Source organism: Symphodus melops (assembly GCF_947650265.1).
Source record: "Symphodus melops genome assembly, chromosome: 10".
NCBI lineage: Eukaryota > Metazoa > Chordata > Actinopteri > Labriformes > Labridae > Symphodus > Symphodus melops.
The window spans coordinates 10,480,145-10,500,722 of record NC_136700.1 but is presented as its reverse complement, the minus strand read 5'-3'; the positions used below and the strand labels follow the sequence as shown (position 1 = coordinate 10,500,722).

Sequence of the window (20,578 nt, the reverse complement as noted above, 5' to 3'; positions counted from 1 at the left end):
CCTTTGTTTTTCTACGCACACAACACATTTAGCAAATAAATGGATTCTGGCTCAGTATGTGTGTTGGATGTCACCCTGTAATGGACAACAGTGGATCTCTCAGTACTGAAAATAATAACCATAATACTGGAAATGTTTTATGCAGCATTCTGTAATGTTTCAGAGGATACATACATCTTAAATTCTTCTTGTACTAGTCAGGTATAAAGTGACACATTGCCTACTAAAAAGAGAACAAGAAAGTATACATTCTTATCCCAGATTTTCTGTCCTTCTCCTTTTGGGGTAATTAATTTGATGAAAGCTCTAAAAAGTGCAATGTCAAAGTAACCTTAACCCCCCCCTACGCATTTCTTAGACCTATACCATGTATGAACAGAAACATGGGAACCTGTAACTAGGGAATACATAAGATGAACAGAATTGTGCAATAACATGCAAAAAAGGTCTCTAACGAAAGTGTGAGCTGTATTCTGCTATACAGCAGCACGCATATGTAATGAAACCACAGTTTTACTTTGTGTTGCTGTATTTTTGCACACTAAAGTGTCATAAAGAATGTTTAATTGCATCTGAAACTATACTAGTGATTTACTTCACCAGCGACCTTATTAAAATCCCCCCCACAGAGAATTAGCCGCAATTTCTGCTTGAACCCCAGCAGGCAGAGAGTTTGATTAATTAAATACCGAGGATATATTCCCTGTATCCTGAACAGATGTTTTTCTGAGTCATGCGCCCCCTCAGAACCAAGACTTTTAATCAACACCATCTGATGAACGGAGAGTATCATCTACCCTGACACCCAACATTTCAGGAAACTTTGGCTTTAACCTGAATGTTTCATGAAGTGAAGAGTATTGAAGATTACTGCATTCATGTCTGTATGGAGCTCATTACTGTTTGTCAGATGTGTACACATGGGATAATTACCATAGATGACAGTCAGAGTATTTGTGCAGGAGTTTTCCAGAAAGAAAAGAAAAGTAGCTCCACCTCAGCTGTTAGATCACAACAGCCTGGACCTCCTATAATGGAGGAAAGACAAATGATACGTTCCTACGCATGTGTTTAAAGTAGGATTGTCTTTCATCTCCTGCTGGGACGCTGCCAGGAAAGATTCCCACTGTGGAGTTGAAATGCTCCGAGCTATAAGCCTAAACCTGTTTATTTATTTTTACTGTTCAAAAGCACCTTTTGCCCACTTCTGTATCTCTTTCTTTTACCTCCTCTCTCTGTGTCATTAACTTTATGGGAATTTCCATGGAATTCTTTTGTAATGTAAGTAATTGTGTAGATGGGGGTTGGGGGGGTGCTTCTCTTGGAAAAGCAGGGGTTAAACAATCCTTGCTCTGTTATTTCACCGTGTTTTTCCTTTTGAACTGAGGGATGACATGAACATCTGGATGCCACTCTGGCAGTGAGTAATAATAAATAATGTGGAAATATCCAAACATTTGTGTTTACTTGAGATTACGTAACAAAGATCATCAAACAGAGAAACAAGTTCCTGGTAATATCTCTGCTATTTAGTTTAACCCTCGGTATAAAGAGACGATAAAACAATTGATTCTTTTTTATCCAAAGAAGCCTGAGCAGGACCTAACGTGTCAAGTCTTTAGTGGTAGATGAATGATTTAAAATGATTATTATTGTAAAAGCAGAACACTACAAAAATGATAATATAGCACTATGATCAAAGAAGGTGAAGACAAGTTAGTAGTTCACATTATGTAAACAGGTGTTGTTGAAAGAACTTAAAGGGTTACTAGTGGTCACTTAGTGGTTGCTAAAAGGTTACTTTACTTAATGGTTACTTAGCTTCTTACTTAATGGTTACTCAGCTTCAAATACATTTAACAATTTCCAGATTGATATTCAACTATTACGTCAATGGATTCTGAAATCTGGAGAGATAACGGGCCATATTTCATGCTGGAATATTTGAAAACCTAACTCGATACGATCAGAACGCCTTAGCCTTTTTCACAGACTGACACTTCCTAACCTGAGTGTGATGTCACTGGAAAAGGCAATGTGTGAATACTGTCTATTTATCAACTTGTTAATCCATTAATATCCCAAAACAATATCCTGCTTTATGGCTGATTGAACTCTGAAGTAGAATATACTGTACTGTTAACGAACATCATGATGTATTGAAGAAGTTTTGAAAATGTCCATGAACCCAGTCAGAAAATGTTAACCATGGTCATAAGGTTATTTTTCTCATCTGGTTCGCTTACAACCAGATGTATTTTAGGCAACAAGTGGTGTCTCCCCCTGTTAGCTATTTAAAGAATGCAGATTTAGGCCCTCCCTATTGCTTTGTCAAAACTGTTGTTGCCATGATTGGCTGTTGCTGTGGAAGGCATTCTTGTGTGCTTTTATCTAAAACAACCCTTGAAAATATTACTTAAGTATATTACTTATATAATAACAAATGCTGTTGGTTTCATTCCAAAACTTTTTCTTATTGAATTATATGTGAGTATTCCCTTTTGATATTTTTGATTGACTTCCATCCTTATTACTTTGATTTCTGTAGTTTCATTGCTGTTATTATATGCTTCAGTTCTTAAGCGTGGGCTTTCTCTGTTCAAAATGAAAGATATTGATGCCTTCTGGTTCCTGTTCTCTTCTCCATCACCCAACTACTCCCTTCCCTTGCTCTCTTTTCCTCCATGATAGCCTGTGCTCCAAAGGGTTACTGTGGCCCTGGAGCCCCACATGTGTAAGGGGATATCTCATCTCCTCGGTCAGCCTACAGCAGGGGGCTAACCCAGAGACGCTGCTGCTGCCCCACCACGCTGCAGGCAGAGCAGTTAAAGATATGAAAATATCATCAGAGGACTGGAAAGCTGCCTGACTCTGGCTGCTAAAATTCACGTGTAAATACTGCACACGTTCTCAAAGAGCATACACACATTACACACACAAACACTCCTGGCATATGTCTGGAGGAGGGATCAACTAGATCAACCACAGTGCATGGCTCTTCCCCACATTCTGTCCTCATTCTGAAGCCCTACAGAGGTAAAACATCACCAGTTTGTTAGTTTTGGAGGCTTTGTGATCATTTCTGACTATTTTGTTCAAGCAAACCATTATGGCTTCAGAGAGTATTAGTAGTATTAAAGTACAGGCAGCATGTGATGGTGATCAGCCCACAATGCAAATATTGTGTTTCTGTATCTGGAGTTTTCAATCCCTTTATGAAAGCAATGTGTTCCAGTTTGGAAATATCTACTTAATCCAACACTGTTTCTTTATTAAAACAAGACAAACCTGATGATGAGATACAGAGGAGTCTGGTTATTTGTATTGTTTAGTAGCAGAAAATTGCTGTTTTGGTGAAAAACTCAATCTGGGTGGCACAAATCCCATGCAAATGTAACCGTTTTAAGCCAACCTTGTGCAAATCCACGCACATACACACACATGACTGGAATGCAGCATAAGCACCCTGTGCTGTATAGTCAAAGCAGAACGCCTCACAAATAAGTATGATTTTTGACTCCTGAAAGGGTCCAAATACCTCACATTTCAAGTGTACTTGTTGAATATTGCCAGCATCAGTTCCTTTTTAAACATTTCTCTCAGTGGTATGACCAAAAAATGTGTACCAAATTTTTAGATTTAGACGAATATTAAAATGTTGTGTTGCTTTCAATACATACTTCTTTGTGATTAGAAATGGCGCTTTCTTCTTATTGATTTGTTATCGTGACTTATATTGATTGCTTCAAATCAAGTGGAACATATTAAAAAATGCAACAGACAGACAAGAAATATAACTCGACCATGTCTACAGTGTCATATCATTGTTTTTGTTTGGATTTAATGCATCACTCTTGGATTACAAGTGTTTCGATGAGGAGACTTCTGCAGCTGTGTCATTTGAGTGAAAAGCAAACCAATGCAGCAGGCCAACCTGACAAGACTGCCGCGTCTTTTTCACAAGGTTTTCCAGAAAGAATGCAAACACTTTCCATGCATTTCTGAAGGAAATGAATGTATTCCTATATATACCTTTATGATGCATAGCCTAATGTACAGTGTTAAAATATTGCATTTGCATTCAAAATACAGATTTCCCTCCTTTCTTGCTCACTGTTTAATAAAAGACCAGTGATTTAAGGTAGTGGCATAGCTAACCATACGCTGTCCTGTGTGTCAGGGATCACTGCAGAACAGCACAATAGCTAGTTAATCATAAACACCCTCTGTACACTGTAGCTTGTGTCTTTCTTTACTGTCTGACTGAGTCACAGCGGGCAAACTTGTAGAGCTACTGCACTTTGGACTGCTGTGTGTGTGCATGTGTGTTTGTGTCAGTGCCAGTGCAGTGCAACAATTGAGCACATGATTTTGAGCTAAGCCTCCAAATTGCTGTTGCTTAAAATTGTAAGAATGAAGCAAGGAGTAAGCTTTACATGTTTGCAGACAGTGTGGAAGGTCTTATATGAAGTTGACTTTGTTGAATCCCATCTCATCACCAGCTTCAGGCTGCAGCTCTTTAAGCGCTATAACTAAGATGTAGCCTGAGAGTACTTGAGGACTAAACTCCATCACAAAGGGGGGGCTGTTTGTCTGACCTCCATTCCTCCAGTCTATCAGGGTGCAGCAGGGACCAGTTTGGTTTGCCAGGCCCCGCAAAACAATGTTTACTCTGCTTTACAGCCCCTCTGTTTGTTTTCCCCTTCACTGGAGCGACCACCTCTCAGTCTCAGCAGCACTCAAGAAGTCCTGCCACATTTGGGGTCACTTGTAGCCCACCCACTCAGAATGCAGTGCATCAGCTTTCCGAGATAACAACAAAACTACTCAGGTGGTTTACTGCAGGGACGTCGCCCTCTGACACACACTGATACACACGCACACACATAGTGATAATCTACCATTTAAATCGCTGCATGGGCGACATTGGGCAAATGTTTCGAAATGTACTAAAGACCCCCCCCTGTTGTTTAATGTGGTGCAAAGACCTGCCTTCTGATTGGCAGCTTTTCTCTCGCCCACGTTTGTCGGGCATTCTCTCATGGACATCATAAAACTAAATAACTGATGCCAGCAGAACAAAGAAGTGATTATATTGTTCCTTGAGATGGAACCTGTTCATCAACTTTATATGCAGTCATCAAAGGTAACAATTAACTGACAGATTTATTTCAGAAGGCAGCACACTTGTGTTCATAAAAAAAAATGTGACTGAAAGATGAAATGCTGTAGATCAACAACTATGAAACCAACACTTTTGAATGAAACTTTTTTTCCCCCCAGAACCGGTTATAAGTCAATAAGACTGAAATGCAGAGAAAAATAGACAATCCTTTGTTTTGCTTGTTTGGCTCCAGGGTGGACACACTGTGCTGATTTTCACAGTTTAAGTCTAAATTTCACAGATTCTGCTAAACAAACAAGCAATACAAAAGGATTTAAAGGCGGTATATGCAAACAAATGTAGTATATGAACTTATTTAAAGAGTACATTGCACAGCCCAACAGTAATTTATATTAACAGGTTTTAAAACATTTTTATTTGCTATTTAAAAACTCATTTTTTTTATTTTAAAACAACCAGCTGCAGGTTACAGTTTGGACACCAGTCTTTTATTTATCCCTATACATGCTACGAACAACTTACCTAAAACTATGATTTACAAATCCCCACAACACCTTAGTCATGATTGTTGTGGGGTATTATTAGTTCAGGCAGCTTGCTGGAGTGCAGGAGAATCACATGAGGCCTTTAAAGGGGGATGGGCAGGCTTTTCAGAGGGTGGTATGGCTTTAAGAGTTTACTACCATCTCGGCACTCCGTTCACTCAGGCACACACACTCACAACAGAAAGTTTGGAGGCCAGGCGAGATCTGGTGGAATACGGACGGAAAGGAAGTGCATGAATTAAAAGGGGAAGGGAAGGCAGAAGTGTAGGAATATCAACCAAACGCAGAAAGAGTAGCAACGTGGGAACTTAAGAGAGTGTGTGGAGGGGAAACTGAAATGCGCATGAGCTAATCAACAACGCCGGAGCGAGAGACTTTCAATGGACTTTCAATTCTGCTGAAGCTCCCAGCGGAGTCAAAAGCGCAGATTTTAGCCAAGGGAGACGTGGGATTTCTGTGAACGTGCTCGTAAATCTGTGAAGTGCTGGCACGCGGGAGACTACAAGAGCACTCTGAATATGAAGGAAAATACTTTACGCAAACTCAAAGAAAACAGTTAGGGGATATGAGCGCTGATCTTTGGATTTCGCCTCGAATTTTTTTCCTCTCTCTCCGGTTCAGTTTTGCGTCTTTTCGGGGATGTTTGCGAGTTGCGTCTGTGCGGCTTCAGTTCGGATACTGACCCGTCTCTGCGCCCTCGTACTTGTCGTCTCTGTGGGATTCGGTTCGGAGCTGCGGGTCCGGGTCCGGCTCTTGGACAGACTGGTGACCGATGAGGTGTTGGAAGCGGACAGTGAGAGAGACTCCATATCACTGGAGTTCAAGCAGGGAGATGGGACGCTCATCACTTTTGTGGCGGACTTCAAACAGGTGAGAGGGGGTCATCTGTGCCGCTTTTACTTAACTGTGGTGCCTTAAGATGACGCTATTGTCCACTTGGTCTTACCATAATGATCAGAACTATGATAGACAGTCTGCTGTTAATAAATCTCCCTCTACGGTGTAACTGCAGAATCTGCCAGTCCAAAACAACAAGGCAGGAGTCCCATAAGAGCTCTATGAGGGATCGCCAGTAAGCTCACACGTTATGGATCTTAAAAGGGTTTATTAGATGACAATAAACAGCCAGTTTATTCTCTATCGGAAGCCATGATAGGGAAGTAAAATGACTTACCGGTAATAAAACATTATCTCATTTGTTCTGTCTCTCTCTCTCAGGTACTATAGCCAATTTTCAGTTTGGAAACCACTGATTTGATTATTGGTATGTTAAGAAACTTTTCAGCTCAATAGGGGTCCTAAGATAAAACTCAAATCCAAAAAGGGTTTATGTACCAGAAACTGTAAGTTAATTAACCATGACCCTTCAGGGACTGAGGCTGTAATCAAAACCATAGTATATGTCTGCTCATGCTATTTCACCTTTTTCTTGTTTCCTGAACCTCATTAGTTTCTATTATATCAAGCTGTCTATAACATAAACATTGTATTTGATCAAGGATACATTCGAGTCACAACAACCTATACTGGCTCAGGCTAAATGTTTCATTCAGGCAGAGATGCAGGCTTACAAATCTGAAGCTTGGAAGAAAGCATCTCAAAAGCCCTTAACTGCCCGGAGGAGACACTGTAGCACTCGCATGAACTTAAGAGATGTCTTCATTGATCTTTTTCCATCTCAGTGTGAGTTTCACCGAGGTCAAGACAGCTGTTGCTCCTTAGATGTGGACTTCCACACAGACCCCAGTGGCCCTGCTGCTCGCAGGTCCAGAGCTCATCGTTATAGCCGCCATTTTTAGCATTATTCTAAAAGTAGACCAAGCAGATCAAGTGTCCCCCTCCGTGGTCAGTGCTACATCCCCGATTTTTTTTAGGAGGAATAATGGTTCACTTTTGACCATGACTGTTCATGAGATGATTAAATGTCAGTGCTGGAAGGAAACCTGCAACTGCTGTTATCAGCCTGAGTGAGTGAGTTGGGGGGGGGATTCAGAGAGGCATACAGAGCAAAGGCATGTGTCTGTGATGGTTGCTGTCACACAGAAGCTGACAAGCTGGCGAGATGTGAAGGGGGAGATTTACCAGGATTAAGTGGGCATGTCTGACCTTTTTGATCTGCACGTCTGGTTCACTAACCAAAACAGCTAATTTAGAGTTGAAAGAGAGGAGGCCGTCAGCCCCGATCATTGGTGACAAAATTTAAAAAAAAAAAGAAGAGATGTACACTGATAAGGGGAAGCGTGTGCTTGGTGGTGCAGGGCCCTTTGTGTTGCTGTGTGCCTTCATGCATGCACATATGGTTCTGTTTATTATAATAAAGCCAACAGAACCTCTTAGATCACTTTACTGTTCCGCTGGCTGATTTATCTCTTCAGTTGTCGGTCGGCCTCTTTGCGCGCCCCCCCGCCCCCTTTTCTTCTTCTTCACCCTCTGTCTCTTTCTCCCTCACTCCTTCCTGTTCGCCTCTCATTTCTCCTGCATGTGGTTTTCATTCAGTTCTTTTGCACTATCTCTATGATTTATGGAAACTTGGATGAGCTGTCACTTCCAGCTGCCATGAATCTACAGTCCAGCTTGTGGGAAGTGGAGCAGTATAACAGGGAGGTTTAACTCGGGAGATTTATAACCCAAAAAGTGGATAGGTGATGTAAAAGTTAAAGTACCACTCGGAAGATCTAATCCCTGTTTTTAATCATTATGGGTTTTTTTCAACTCAGTTATAGATGCTCGCTTCACCTGGGATCAGATCTTTGACTGGACAGTTGCAGAAAGAACTCTCTGAACAATCAGCAGACGCAGCAGGCATCTTGCTCTTTTCTACGTTGTGAATACGTGGCAAAGATTTGATGGTAAATGTTATAGCCATTAGACACTGGCTGAGCAAGAAGGAAGTTTAGTCAACCTTATCCAAGCAATGAATCACTGTGAGAATCGGCCGTACTGTGATTTCAGGAGGGTTACTCTGCAGACATATGGAAAAGATGATGTGGTTTAACTCACTCCTTACACCTCTGTGTCATGTTGAGTAAATCCCAACATGTAGGTTACTTTTTCTATTAAGTTTAAACCACTCCAGGGGTGCCAAGAGTTCCCAGTAGGGTTTGTTCTTTTTATTGCATCCCGTTTATTGAACTTACTTTGTTGGGCTACACTGATGTCACAGTATTTTTCGGCTATCCCCATCTGGCTCACACTCCACTTATCAAATAAGGCTGTAGTTGGCTGTGGAAACGTAATCAAGATCAGAGTTTACAACCAAACTGAACCAAACCACACTGCTTGCATCATGGGAGAGTTGGTGGATCCCTTTCTGGTTATTCTGTAGTTGCATTTGTTTATTGCTCATCTGGCTTTTTACAACATAGGAGGTAGGCTCCCCCCCCCCCCCGCCCGTTATCTTAATATTTCCTTCCTGTTTGGTATCATGGTGAGGTATTTGCAGCTTAATCAACTCCACAAATATGTCAAATGGTATCAATATGTTTGCAGTTCAGGAATATCCTGATGACAACTCGCGATTTCGCAACGCGAGACCAACCCTGATGTGTTGCTGTAGCACTTCAGTACATATCTGCTTGTTTCCCTTCTGCAACAATTTATGTTCAAACACAGTCTGAGACCTTGAGCTGAACATAAACCATGTCTTTGAGTTAAATCCAAGGGAAATGTCTCGCATATCTGAAAGGCTGTTTTTGGATCTTTCCAGATGTAGTGAGTTTGTCGGAGAGCCTAATCACTTTGTACTCTATTTCTGTGTACAACCAGCGGATGTGTGAGTGCAGGACTCTCAAGATGATTTAAGACTTTTAAAGAGGGTTTAATTTCTCAAATGCAGTGGTGCGCATCCTTGTACGTCTCTTGAACCTTGGCTCTTTAAGCATTTCAGAGGAAATGTGTCTTGAAGCATTTGTCCGGAACTTATCTAGATTAATATGAATTGGCTGTTTAAATGTGGAAAGCTCCCCCCACACACACACAAGTCATGTTTTAACAGTCTGCTGTCAAAGAGGTTCCAAGATGCCAAAAAAGTGAGACAGAGCTTATGTTTGGGTGATTGATAAAACTAAGCTGTTCTCTGTATAATAAGAGGTTTTTTTGTATCTCATGCTCTCTAACCTTACTTCAAATACCCATAGTGTTCCTTCTATAACAGTGCAGAATAAAATGCACATAAAAAAACAGGTGACAATTCACCACTTTTGACCATCTTTTCACTAGCACTAGAACCATGCTGTTGATGTTTGTCATTTTAAGGTAACTTGCGTGAATAAAGTTGTTTTTTTTTGGGGGGGGGGTCTTTTAAATAACTGTATCAGATGGGTCTGTTGTCTAGGGAACTCTCCGATACCCAATACTGCGTTTTTAGGCAGCAACAGTAGCCCGTTTAGTACCGGCATCAGAACAGTTCTTTAACTGAAGTTGAGACAGCGTTCTGTAGAGCTCATTTTGAAGTCTAATGGAGAAACCATTCTAAAAAAAATCCTCCACAGAGTATTTGGAAGGCTTCGTGGTTTTAGAAGTGGCATGACCTCATGCTGTGCTGATAGATCAAGGGAGCGGCAGATGTTTCAGGTCACTTGACACTCACTATCTCCTGTCACTGTCTTGATGAACTGGTACGGATTTTGTCAACAAATGATTAAAGAGAGTGCCCGCCATTTTATATAGCTGAATCTCTGTTTTTTTTGTTCACCAGATTAAAGGCGCTTACGTTTCATAGAGGCGTTTTTATTTTTTTTACCCTCAGGTCCCTTTTCTGATTGTCTTCAAATCACAGCAAGGCTTTATGGATACGCCCAACAACGAGCTCTCTGTAGGAAAGAACTGGAGTTTCTTTACACACCCTCATGTGTGATGTCAAAAGCAGAATGAGAGGCAGGTTAGTTGGCCGTTCCGTAAGCCCTCCCCTTGGGACATACAGTATCTGTTCACTTGTAGCCTCCACACACTGTGACACATCGCAGCTGTTTAAATGGATTTGGATTGAGGCTTTTATGAGCGCTATAAGACATACTCTTTTTTTCCTGTGTGGGAGGCTTTTTGTCCTTTTGCTTGTGGGAAATGCTGTTGTTTTGCAGAGAAGCAACTGCAAGTTAGTGCAGTCACCATGTCTTATGTGGTGTTGCCACACCTTACCTTTCACTCAACCCTGATGAAACACCATCCCACTTTGTCACTTGCACAAACTTGCAAAGTCTTTGTAACAGGTAAGTGTCACCTGTTCAGGGAAATGCCGTTGTTGCCTCAGACGTTTCTTTTTCGCGGGAACATTATTGGGGCACATGACTTTTCCCTCGGTGCTGTTGTGAAAGGTCGGTGAGTCATCTGCGAGTCACGGATAGATCAAATCGTCAGTGTGAGACGTGGACCCGTGATTGAATGAAAATGAAACGGAGCCAGTCAAAGACTTCCTCTTTATTTCTTTGTTACATACACAAGTAAACAGGAATTAGGTTTTCTTTGTACATTAAGCGGCCCCTTAAAAGACATCTACTTGTTCTCAGTTTCACTTGTAATGATATGGCCCCTTTCCACGTGGAAGAGATAATCTCCATAGAGCAGTGATTGCACATTGAGGTCCTGTGAGGTCACTCTGCAAGGATAACATTTTATAACTGATGGGCACTTTCTTCCTTTTTTTTTTTTTTTTGACTCCTAGCAGACGCTGGTCCCTTTCAAAGATAAACCCGTACACTTAAGCCCTTTTCTCCTAGCCACCCTTTGTTCCCTGCTGACTCCCAATCCAAGGAAAATAGCTTCCTCTGTGGCCCTTCAAGGCCCCACATGGGCCCCCTTTGGCCTCTTGTGGCCCCTGTTGATGTCTTTATCCTTTATTCTCTCCCCACCAGCAGGCCAGATGTTCGTCTATGAGGCTGCTGATAAAAGCGAAAGACTCTCCATTCCCACAGACGTGCAAGGCGAGAGGACGCAGCATAGTGACACAACTTTAGGTCTTCTTTCCATCAGAGGCAGTGGACTGCAGGAGCTGTGGCTTGCACAGAGCATAGCTAGGATAATTCCGAAGCACCACAGAGGTTTTAAGATTGCATGTGGCAACAGAAAAGGCTAACAAAGGGTTTACTTTGCCAAAAAGCTGCGTCCTGTTTTCCATCAGGTGTCCTGAGATGTCCTTTTGTCAACACTGTGGCTCTGTCCTTTCGTTTGGCTCTTCCTGGTTACTGCAAAGAAATACAAATATAGATCAGATATCATGCAAACGATGTAAAAGCCCACACTTGGGAAGGTAATAATCACTCTATTTATTGTAAAATTAAGAGTGTCACGTTTCCACACTTTGTCTATTGTGAAAGTTGGAAAGAAGCGAAAAAGTTCTAGAAATGAAAGGCGTGCATTTCTCCTTTTGCAATTCGGTAGAAAGTAGCATCAGGTTGATTTTTGATCCTGCTGTTATGTTTTAATGTCATTAAAGAACGGATTGTGTGTCCCCTGCAACAGGATATGAAAGCTGTGGGACAACGGTTAGCGGCTCAATGGGACTTTAGCCATCTCCATTGTTTATGCCTTATCTATCTGCCTCATTTCCTTTCCTGTTAGCACCCACTGTTTGTCTCCCTGTCATTTCCTGAATGCAAAGTCTCCATAAACAGTTTGGGTGTCTGGATAATTGCATCCAGACTCAGCGAGAATGACAAGTTCCCTCATTGTGGCCTGCACATATTTAAGATTTTAAGACCCAATAGAGTTTTCTGGTTGTTTTCAGTATTTTTGCGTTACACAAGTTACCTTCCATTGTTATCAGGCAAACAGCCAAGGGGAACACCTTTTCTTTCCGTGGCCTGCAGTGTTTTTATTGTCCATTCACTGCCACTGTTTACTAATTGGCTCATTCTTTGGATAGCCAGGTGTGACCCAGCCCCAAATGTGACTCCACATTCCTGCCTTCGGAGACTGTGTAATTAGCTTCAACTCAAGCGTTTCTCAACACAGCAGCTTTTCTCCTGTTCCTTTTATCTGTGTGAGTGTGGCTCACCATCTCTCCCCCCCCCCCCCCCCCCCCCCCCCCCCCTTTTCTCCCAACACGATCTTTAATCCCTTCCTACACCTGTGATTTCTAAAACGGGGGCTCCACTCTGCCAACACGGACCCCGACTTTCCATCACCAAACGGGCTCAAACTTTGTGTTTTTAAAAGCAGAGGCAGATCTACCTTAAACTTTTAAACACCTACAACATTTTCCACCACGTTTATACAAATATAGACCAAAAAGATCAACAGCGATCATAGGGGATGCTGAAAATGTGCTTCTTCAAATGAAAAGTTCTAGTCCCTGGTCACAGTTTTGTTGTATTTCAGAAAACGTTTTGGTTTTAGCTCTGACGGCTTGACTGATAAAATAACTCCAGACCAACCAAAACAGCCACACAGACCCACCGTGATCCCTAATGAGTCATCAGAGCATGGCTGACCAACAGTATTCTCCGGGCAGCCGTCAGCCTTATCAACAGACAGGGTCTTAGAGGGGATTGGAAAACAGGAAGAACCTCCCGCACAGGGAATAGCTGCTGGCACACTGTTTGTGTTTGTGTGTTGGTCTGTGTGTACATACATTTGTGTGTGTGTGTTTGAATGTCCAACCATGCATGCAAGTGTGAGTTGGCACAGTTTGTACAGTTGTGCAGTAGAAGTCTTTTTCACTTGAATATTTAAACAGCTCTTAGCCACAGAAAATAAACAGATTATTTCTGTCCATTTAGGACTTTACATAGATCTCATTTTTACGGCTAGTAAAGCAGGTACAAGCTAAGTGAAAAGAAGGCATTTGATTAGCTGGGTTACAACACTACAGTGACTGAGAATGTGCACTGTAAATGGCACCCTTTGACTGACTGAATGGGCTTTTGTGCACCTCTTAAATAACCTGGCCCACCAAAGGTAACTGCCAATGAAACAGTGCCCCACCTCTCTGCTGTTCAACAGGTCAGAGTTTGACCTGCTAGTCACTTTTCATGAATACAGGCTTGTGTTTGGCTGTTGGCCAGAGGTAGTTTGTCTCCAAATGGACTAAGTCCCGGGTGTCGGGGAGTGATGCTGAGGAATCTGTACTTGTGTGGATTATTTATAGCCGTGCTGACATTTACAGGGCTCTGGTCGGGGAAGAAACTCAAGGCTACAATATCCTTTGATTATGGTATTACCCCGTCTTTTTCAAGACAGGGGAATGTCACCCTTTTAATTCTTAATGTCCGTAGCTGGTGATTTTCTTTCAACGTTGGTCTGCAGACCTTTAATTTTTACTTAGGTTTGTGAAAATGCACTTTAGGAGGTGACTCATTTTCCAGATGTAGGCCTTACTGCGTCAAGGAGTACTTGTGTATTCAAGTAGCCTGGCTAGCATTTTTTTTTGTCTTGCTTTTTGAGAGAATGTGATGTCCTGAAGCTGAATCAGTGTTTTTCGGCTCAAATATTTTTTCAGATTTCATGTCATCTTCTGAATAACAGGAAATGCATACATTTACATTTAATAAACACCTAGCTGTTGTTTGATCAGTCAGTTCACACTTCTGCTTGGTGAATGTATGTCATCATAACATCTCACCTCTGCAAATATTTCATTCTCACTGCTCTGTTGTCTTTTTTTACTCTTAGAGTCTCTTCACAAACAAGTCAGAGTGGGAATGTGCCAGGGCTGGTTTCAGGCAGGCAGATGTGAGTCTCGTCTTGTCCAAACAAACAGTTGAATCCAGCAGCTTCTGTCTGGATTGAGCTTTTGTGGTGATGTCATTGTTTTTACTGTTTTTGCTATTAGGAGAAGTGCTGATTATTATCTCAGCAGCCAAACCACAAAGGTAACTACACTGGTTTGTTGTTGCTATTTAAGGGCCTCAATTCAGGTAACTTTTTTTTTTTAATGGTTAATGGAAGACTCGTTACCTGGAGAAACACTTTTTTTTCAAGACCACAGGCCTGACTTGAGTAATGGTTTGAGAGTTCGATGACAGTGATGGAGTAAATGATCAACACTGTTCTCATGTGTTCGTGCTAAATTTGAAGCTACCAGTAGATCGTTAACTTAGCTTAGCATGACCGGACAAAAGGGGGAAACGGCTTACTTTGCTGTGACAAAAGCAATCGGAACACATTTACTAATTCCTCTAAAATCTTCTAATTTATTATGTCAAATTGGGCTATACTGTAAATTTCTTCAGCTGACACAAATTACTTGACAGGACTAATTTGGATATGAACTATCAAGAAAAATACAATATCCATAGTGTGTAAAGTTTTTGTTAATCCAAACAAAGAAGGTATCTATCAGTAAGAGAGTAAAGAGTCCTCGTAGACAGCTTTTGTGACCTTCAGATTAAGGGTTTGGACCCGTCCTGTACTTCCAGTATTGTTTCAATACTGACCGAAGTTTTCGAGAGTGGATCCTTGGCTTATCTTTTCAATTTAGTTTTAATGTTAAAATGTGTTACATGCACATAGTTTTTCACCAGCTGTTAGGAGCTGGTTTTTTTTAATGCCAACATGTTCTTACTGCAGCTGTTGAAGCACTAAGAACATGATGCAATCAACTTAGTAAATCACCTCTAGAAGTATTATGACAATGCGTATGACAAGTGGTCCTTCCTGCACCTGCACCACTGCTCAGGAAGAAGTAATGCAAGCTGCAAATTAACGTAAAGACCTGAGGGTGCCATCCCTTTCCTTCCATTCAATCTATGGTATAAAGCAAATTTATTGTGGATTTTCCGTTGTCTGCAGATGAAGTCTGTTGCATCAGAAGTTATTGCCACAATAGATCGTGTTGCCCGCTCCTTGCCCCCGTTTTGGCCTTGCCCCAAAGCAGGGCAGCAGAAGCAGACAATCATTAATCTGGACACATAATTACACAAGAGGAAGAGGCAACTCAGCGTCTACATTTTACCACTCAGAAACATCCAAAGAAGCATAGTTGGTGGAGCTACCCTTCTTCTCTGTAATTACCCAGAGAGCCCTGGGGCAAATCTGTGCGGCTGACACAAATGCCTTCCCTCCTTTCTGTGCCTACACTTACACATGTATACACACACACACACACACACACACACACACACACACACACACACACACAGCATCCCAGTGTAGCGCCATGTGTCTGCAGTATGGGAGGTCTCCAAGTCGTGGCCTCTGCGTCTCCCAACACTGGAGGGGGAAACGTTTCGCTCTTTGCCGTGCGTCTTGTTGGCCGTGTGTTCCCTCTGCGTTACAACTCACTTTGATAGATTCATGCCTCCTGCAGTCTTGACATTCTCTTTAATCATCCCAACTTTGTTCTGTCTGTAAAGATAAACTAGAAAATGGGATTATCACAGCAAAGCAACATCTGAGGTATTTCGTTTCAATTTTCTTTGCTTCTGTAGTCTTTTTTGACTCCTCGTTTTCTTGCAACACTGCGCAGCATCGAGACATGAGAGGAAAGTCTAAGGTTAATAACAAATAAAAGCCTTCAAAGCAATATTTGCTCAGTAATTTGCTTTCCAGTGGACAAATAGTCCTGAATAATTTCCTTGTTTAATACCCATGCCTGTATTGAACCCCTGCCAAGAACCCTTTTCACAGACTATAGTGGTACTTCAAGAGATGAACCAGTGCTCATGCAGAGTGGTCTATAAAGAGGTACAGAGCGTAAACACATCCAAGGCGACGCTGCATTGCTTACTTGCTTGTGGGTACGCTGTGGCATACAGGAAGTGGAACCAAAGGGCTTAAGGAGAACTCAATGGGGTTATCTTTGGGCTGTTTTATCCGCCCCAGAGTTCTTCCTGCTCAGAAACAGCTTCTCCTCCGCAGCCTGTTGGCTTCAGACGGCTGTGTGAAAAGTGGAGGAGGGGTGTTTTTGGGCCTGTGAGGGTCTATCTACAAGCCAAAGGTTGGGGGTGGGAAAGGGGTAGTCCGATGAATAGGAAGACGGGTCCGCTGCTCTACTCTTCCCACTGCTGGCGCTTCCCATCATGCTTTGCCTGCCCCTTCACACAACTCTTTACGGCCATGGGTTCGGCGCCAGATTTCTCAACACAGTTGCCAACAGCAACAAGTTTTTTTTTCCTCGACTCCTCCACTATCACCATTTTCCTACTTGCACGGTTCCACATAAAAGAGAGTGGTAAAATGTGTCCGACATTTACAGCATGTGAGGAACTTTGATAGGTTTGTCAAAAAAACAGGCCTATGGATTTAATTTGACAGTACAAAAGAACCAGAACACAGCTAGGGATACATTGCACAGACACACAGGCTATGTAAGGTACCATCAAAGTGTCAGATGATATGCTCTGGGTGTAGAAATAATAAACCCTCTTCACTTTTAGCAGAGAGTTGTTTAACAATCTTTGAGCTCCTCGTATTGAATTACTTCGAGCATCTGAAAATGGAAAGAACATGTGTTCTAATCTGTACAAGCCTACATAATAAACAGTAAGTTATTACAACCTCGCCTGATACACCACTTCACTGTCTTCTGGGGAATGTCTGTTTATCATCTCGCATCCCTGATGTCTTGCAGGATGTGAAAATATTCCGAGCGCTGATCCTTGGAGAGCTGGAGAGAGGGCAGAACCAGTACCAGGCCCTGTGCTTCATCTCCCGACTAAACCGCAATGAGATCATACCCAGCGAGTCCATGGCTCGTCTCAGACAGGTATGATAAGACAGTGGAAGTATTTCTTTGTTCTTTTTTTTTTGCAAACATGTTCGTAACTCTCACAATGTTTTCTCCCCTTCTTAGAAAAACCCTCAGGCCATTCGCTTGGCAGAGGAGCGACGAGGACTGGAGCAGCTGAAGATGAGCGCAGCGGTCAATCTAAGCCGGGCCTGGCAACTCAGCTCCCATATCCACAACATGTGCAGCGAGGCCCGGGAGGCCATCTACACCAGAGAGGCTGATGTTAAACACTGGCTGGACAAAGGTGAGAGTTGTGCAGTTTTTGTGTTGTGTCTTTATATGTCCTATCCTCCTGTGTACCGACACTCTGTACTGCCCTTTCACTTCAGTTAAATCACTCAATGTGTTTTTTCCCAGGCTACTTCTTGATAAGGCCTCATAACTGTCCATGCTATCTTTGTTTACACTCTTATTTCTTGTATTACATATCTGATAAGAGTTCACTGTTACCTTGAATACTTTAGAACATTAATCACCCACCTCTGTTTTTGAGTTTGAGATTTACTTCTCCATGTCAGTGAATCCCAATGATTTCCCTGTGTCCCTCTGATGGTGCATGAAGGTACTGCAGGTAGACTGCAGCAGGGCATTTACTACATAAACAAATAAAATGTTTTATTTCTTGATCTTGGAATTACCATTTTTTCCCTTTTTAGGAAGATTTATTTGTATTGCTTTTCCATGGAAGTAATTTTTGCAATTAAGAAAGTGAAAACATAACGGGAAATAAATCCCTCTTGCCACAAGTGTTGATCAGAATTGTGAGAACAAAATTTAAATTTAGACTTTGAATTGCAGCATTCCTACACCCCCCCCCCCCCCCCCATGTGACATAGTTGTCCAACCCTCACACCTGGATTAAGAATGTATAATTTCCCATTAATTACACTGCCTTTTTCGCAGAGGGGTCAAGTATCTAAACAGCAATGAAGTCCAATATACTCTGGCTGAGGAGAATCTTTATGACAGCACTATTGTCCACTGACAGCACTGTTATAGAGGAAACAATGTTGATGGTCATGGTTCACCAAGCACTGTGCACCATTATCTGCAGAGGGAATCACAGTAGCATCTCCTTTGCATAACAAAGCTGCCCTTTTTGCCGCACCATCTCCTCTCTTTGGAACCACTCAGTTCCCCCTCTTCAGTCCAATACAGTTTTTAATTGAGTGAAATCACACCAAGCATGATTGTCTTCGAACGCTTTGGTAATAATGTACCCTCTCATGTCTGTGTCACAGGAGTGGATGGCTCTATGTTCGAGACCCTGCCCCACACAACAGAGGCGCCCAGTTTTCAGGCTTGTCATTCTACTAAAGACTTGTGGCAACCGTGTCTCTGCACATACAGCCTGCGCCTGGAGTGGTACCCGTGTCAGTTGAAGTACTGCCGCAGCAGGGACACGACAGGAAAAGGCTCAAACTACAAGTGTGGTATTAAAAGCTGCAGCAAGGGCTACCATTTCACCTACTATGTCCCCCAAAAACAGCTCTGTCTATGGGATGAGGAGACCTAATATTTTATTTTTGACACTTTAAGAAAGAAATTAGTTTTTCTCCCCCCCCTCCCATGCTTCCCCACCCATGCAATTCAAAGACGACACAGTAGCACTGGACCTCAGTTTATATGATGTTCAGTGATGCTGTCTTAGATGGGGAGTGAGGAGAACATGTTCAAGCTGAGACAAAAAAATAATTCAGGTTCAAAATAAGACCAAATCCTTTAAAGGAGGAGAGGTGCGGCTCGTTGTTGTAAGAGGACCCACTTACTCTAACCGTCTTTTGGGAGATTGACATATCATTGTCAATGATGATGGGACTTTGCCAAGAATTTGTTACTTGTGTGCCTTTTTTTGGGGGGGGGGAATTTGTGAAGCAGATGATTGATGGCATCAACAAAACCTGTCAAACAAGCTACAATGTGCACAAAGTTGGACAGTGTATGTTCTGGTTATGTAAACACCAGCAGGGGAAGAACAGGATGTGTTTCTGATCAAGCGAGCCGTACAAATGATCTTCCTTTCTCGAGAAGGATAATTTGGATGGTGGATTTCTGTCTTTTACAAAGCTCTGTGATAGTGTTTATAGCCAGCTAAACGCCATGTTTGTTCAGCAACATAAGCTGGCCAACAAAGAAAACTCTTCTCCAATGCTGGCTTTATTTATTTTAGTTGCAAAATGAAATTATGGAGGACTATTTTTGTATTTTTTTTTTATATACATATAACTCCTTTTTTTGGGGGGTTTTAAACAAGCTCTCAAAGTCACACATTTAAACAACAGGTCCTCGGTAACAGGAATTATTTGGCTATTTTTACGCTCATCTGCACAACATACTAGGTTATAGGCAGTTGTAATACCTTATGTCATAGAAGAATTTAAGTAAGGTCTCCTTTTTTAATAGCCATAAGGAGAATCCTCACGTCTACCAATCACATTCTGAGTCAGTTAAGTGTCACGTAAACCAAAGTAAAAGGAAATACTGTTAACATAAGGTTGTAATGTCTCACCATCTTGTTTATGCATTGTTGTTTTGAATCACATTACACCGAGTTGTTTTGTTTGGGTTCACTAAACTGCATTGTAGCCTTTTAAATGATCTATACTGCCATCTGCTGGCCAACTGCTAAGTGTTAATAATTTAAACATATACCCCTAATAATTTTTTCATGATTGAGTGTTTCTTGAACTTTTGGGACCAAATTTCAATTTGTGTGTCTTTTCTTTTTGGTTGAAGTATCATTTTGGTCTTTCATACCTCCATTATCATCTCAGTCTTAACTGCCATATACTGTTTATTTGTGTTTTCTGTGATTATTTGTCCTGCTTACTAAAGAACCAAATGAGTGAAACCTTTTTTATTTGTGGCCTTCTCTGGCGATCAAGTGCCTTAACAATTCCACTGATCTTTGCTATGTAATTATAGGATAGATTCTATAAAAATATTTTTTTCTATGAAAGAGTTCAGACTACGCTGTTAAAAGTTGCCATAAGGAGAATATGAAGCAGTTAGGTAATGTACCATTTAGGAATTGTGTTTTACATGAATTGTTTCAATAAAGTCTTTCTTTGCACTGTAATGTTTTAACTCTGTCTTTTGGGACATTTTATGCCCGTCTTTTTTTTTTTTTTTTTTGAGCAGTGAACATTAGAGGCCTTACAAAGTAAGGTCCCCTCAGCTTCCATGGTACAAATTATTACTTTCGAAATCAGTCTTTGCCTCCAAGGTTTAAAACACTTAAGA

General features: G+C 41.7%; 1 protein-coding gene across 1 annotated transcript; it reads left to right on the top strand.

Annotated features, from left to right (window-relative positions):
• The first annotated feature begins 5,765 nt into the window (after positions 1-5,765).
• Positions 5,766-20,414, top strand: oafa (OAF homolog a). The gene is made up of 4 exons (XM_079354341.1): positions 5,766-6,540; positions 17,177-17,311; positions 17,399-17,579; positions 18,577-20,414. The coding sequence occupies exons 1-4, from the start codon at positions 6,310-6,312 to the stop codon at positions 18,849-18,851; spliced, it is 822 nt and encodes a 273-aa protein (XP_079210467.1). The 5' UTR covers positions 5,766-6,309; the 3' UTR covers positions 18,852-20,414.
• Positions 20,415-20,578: the final 164 nt, after the last annotated feature.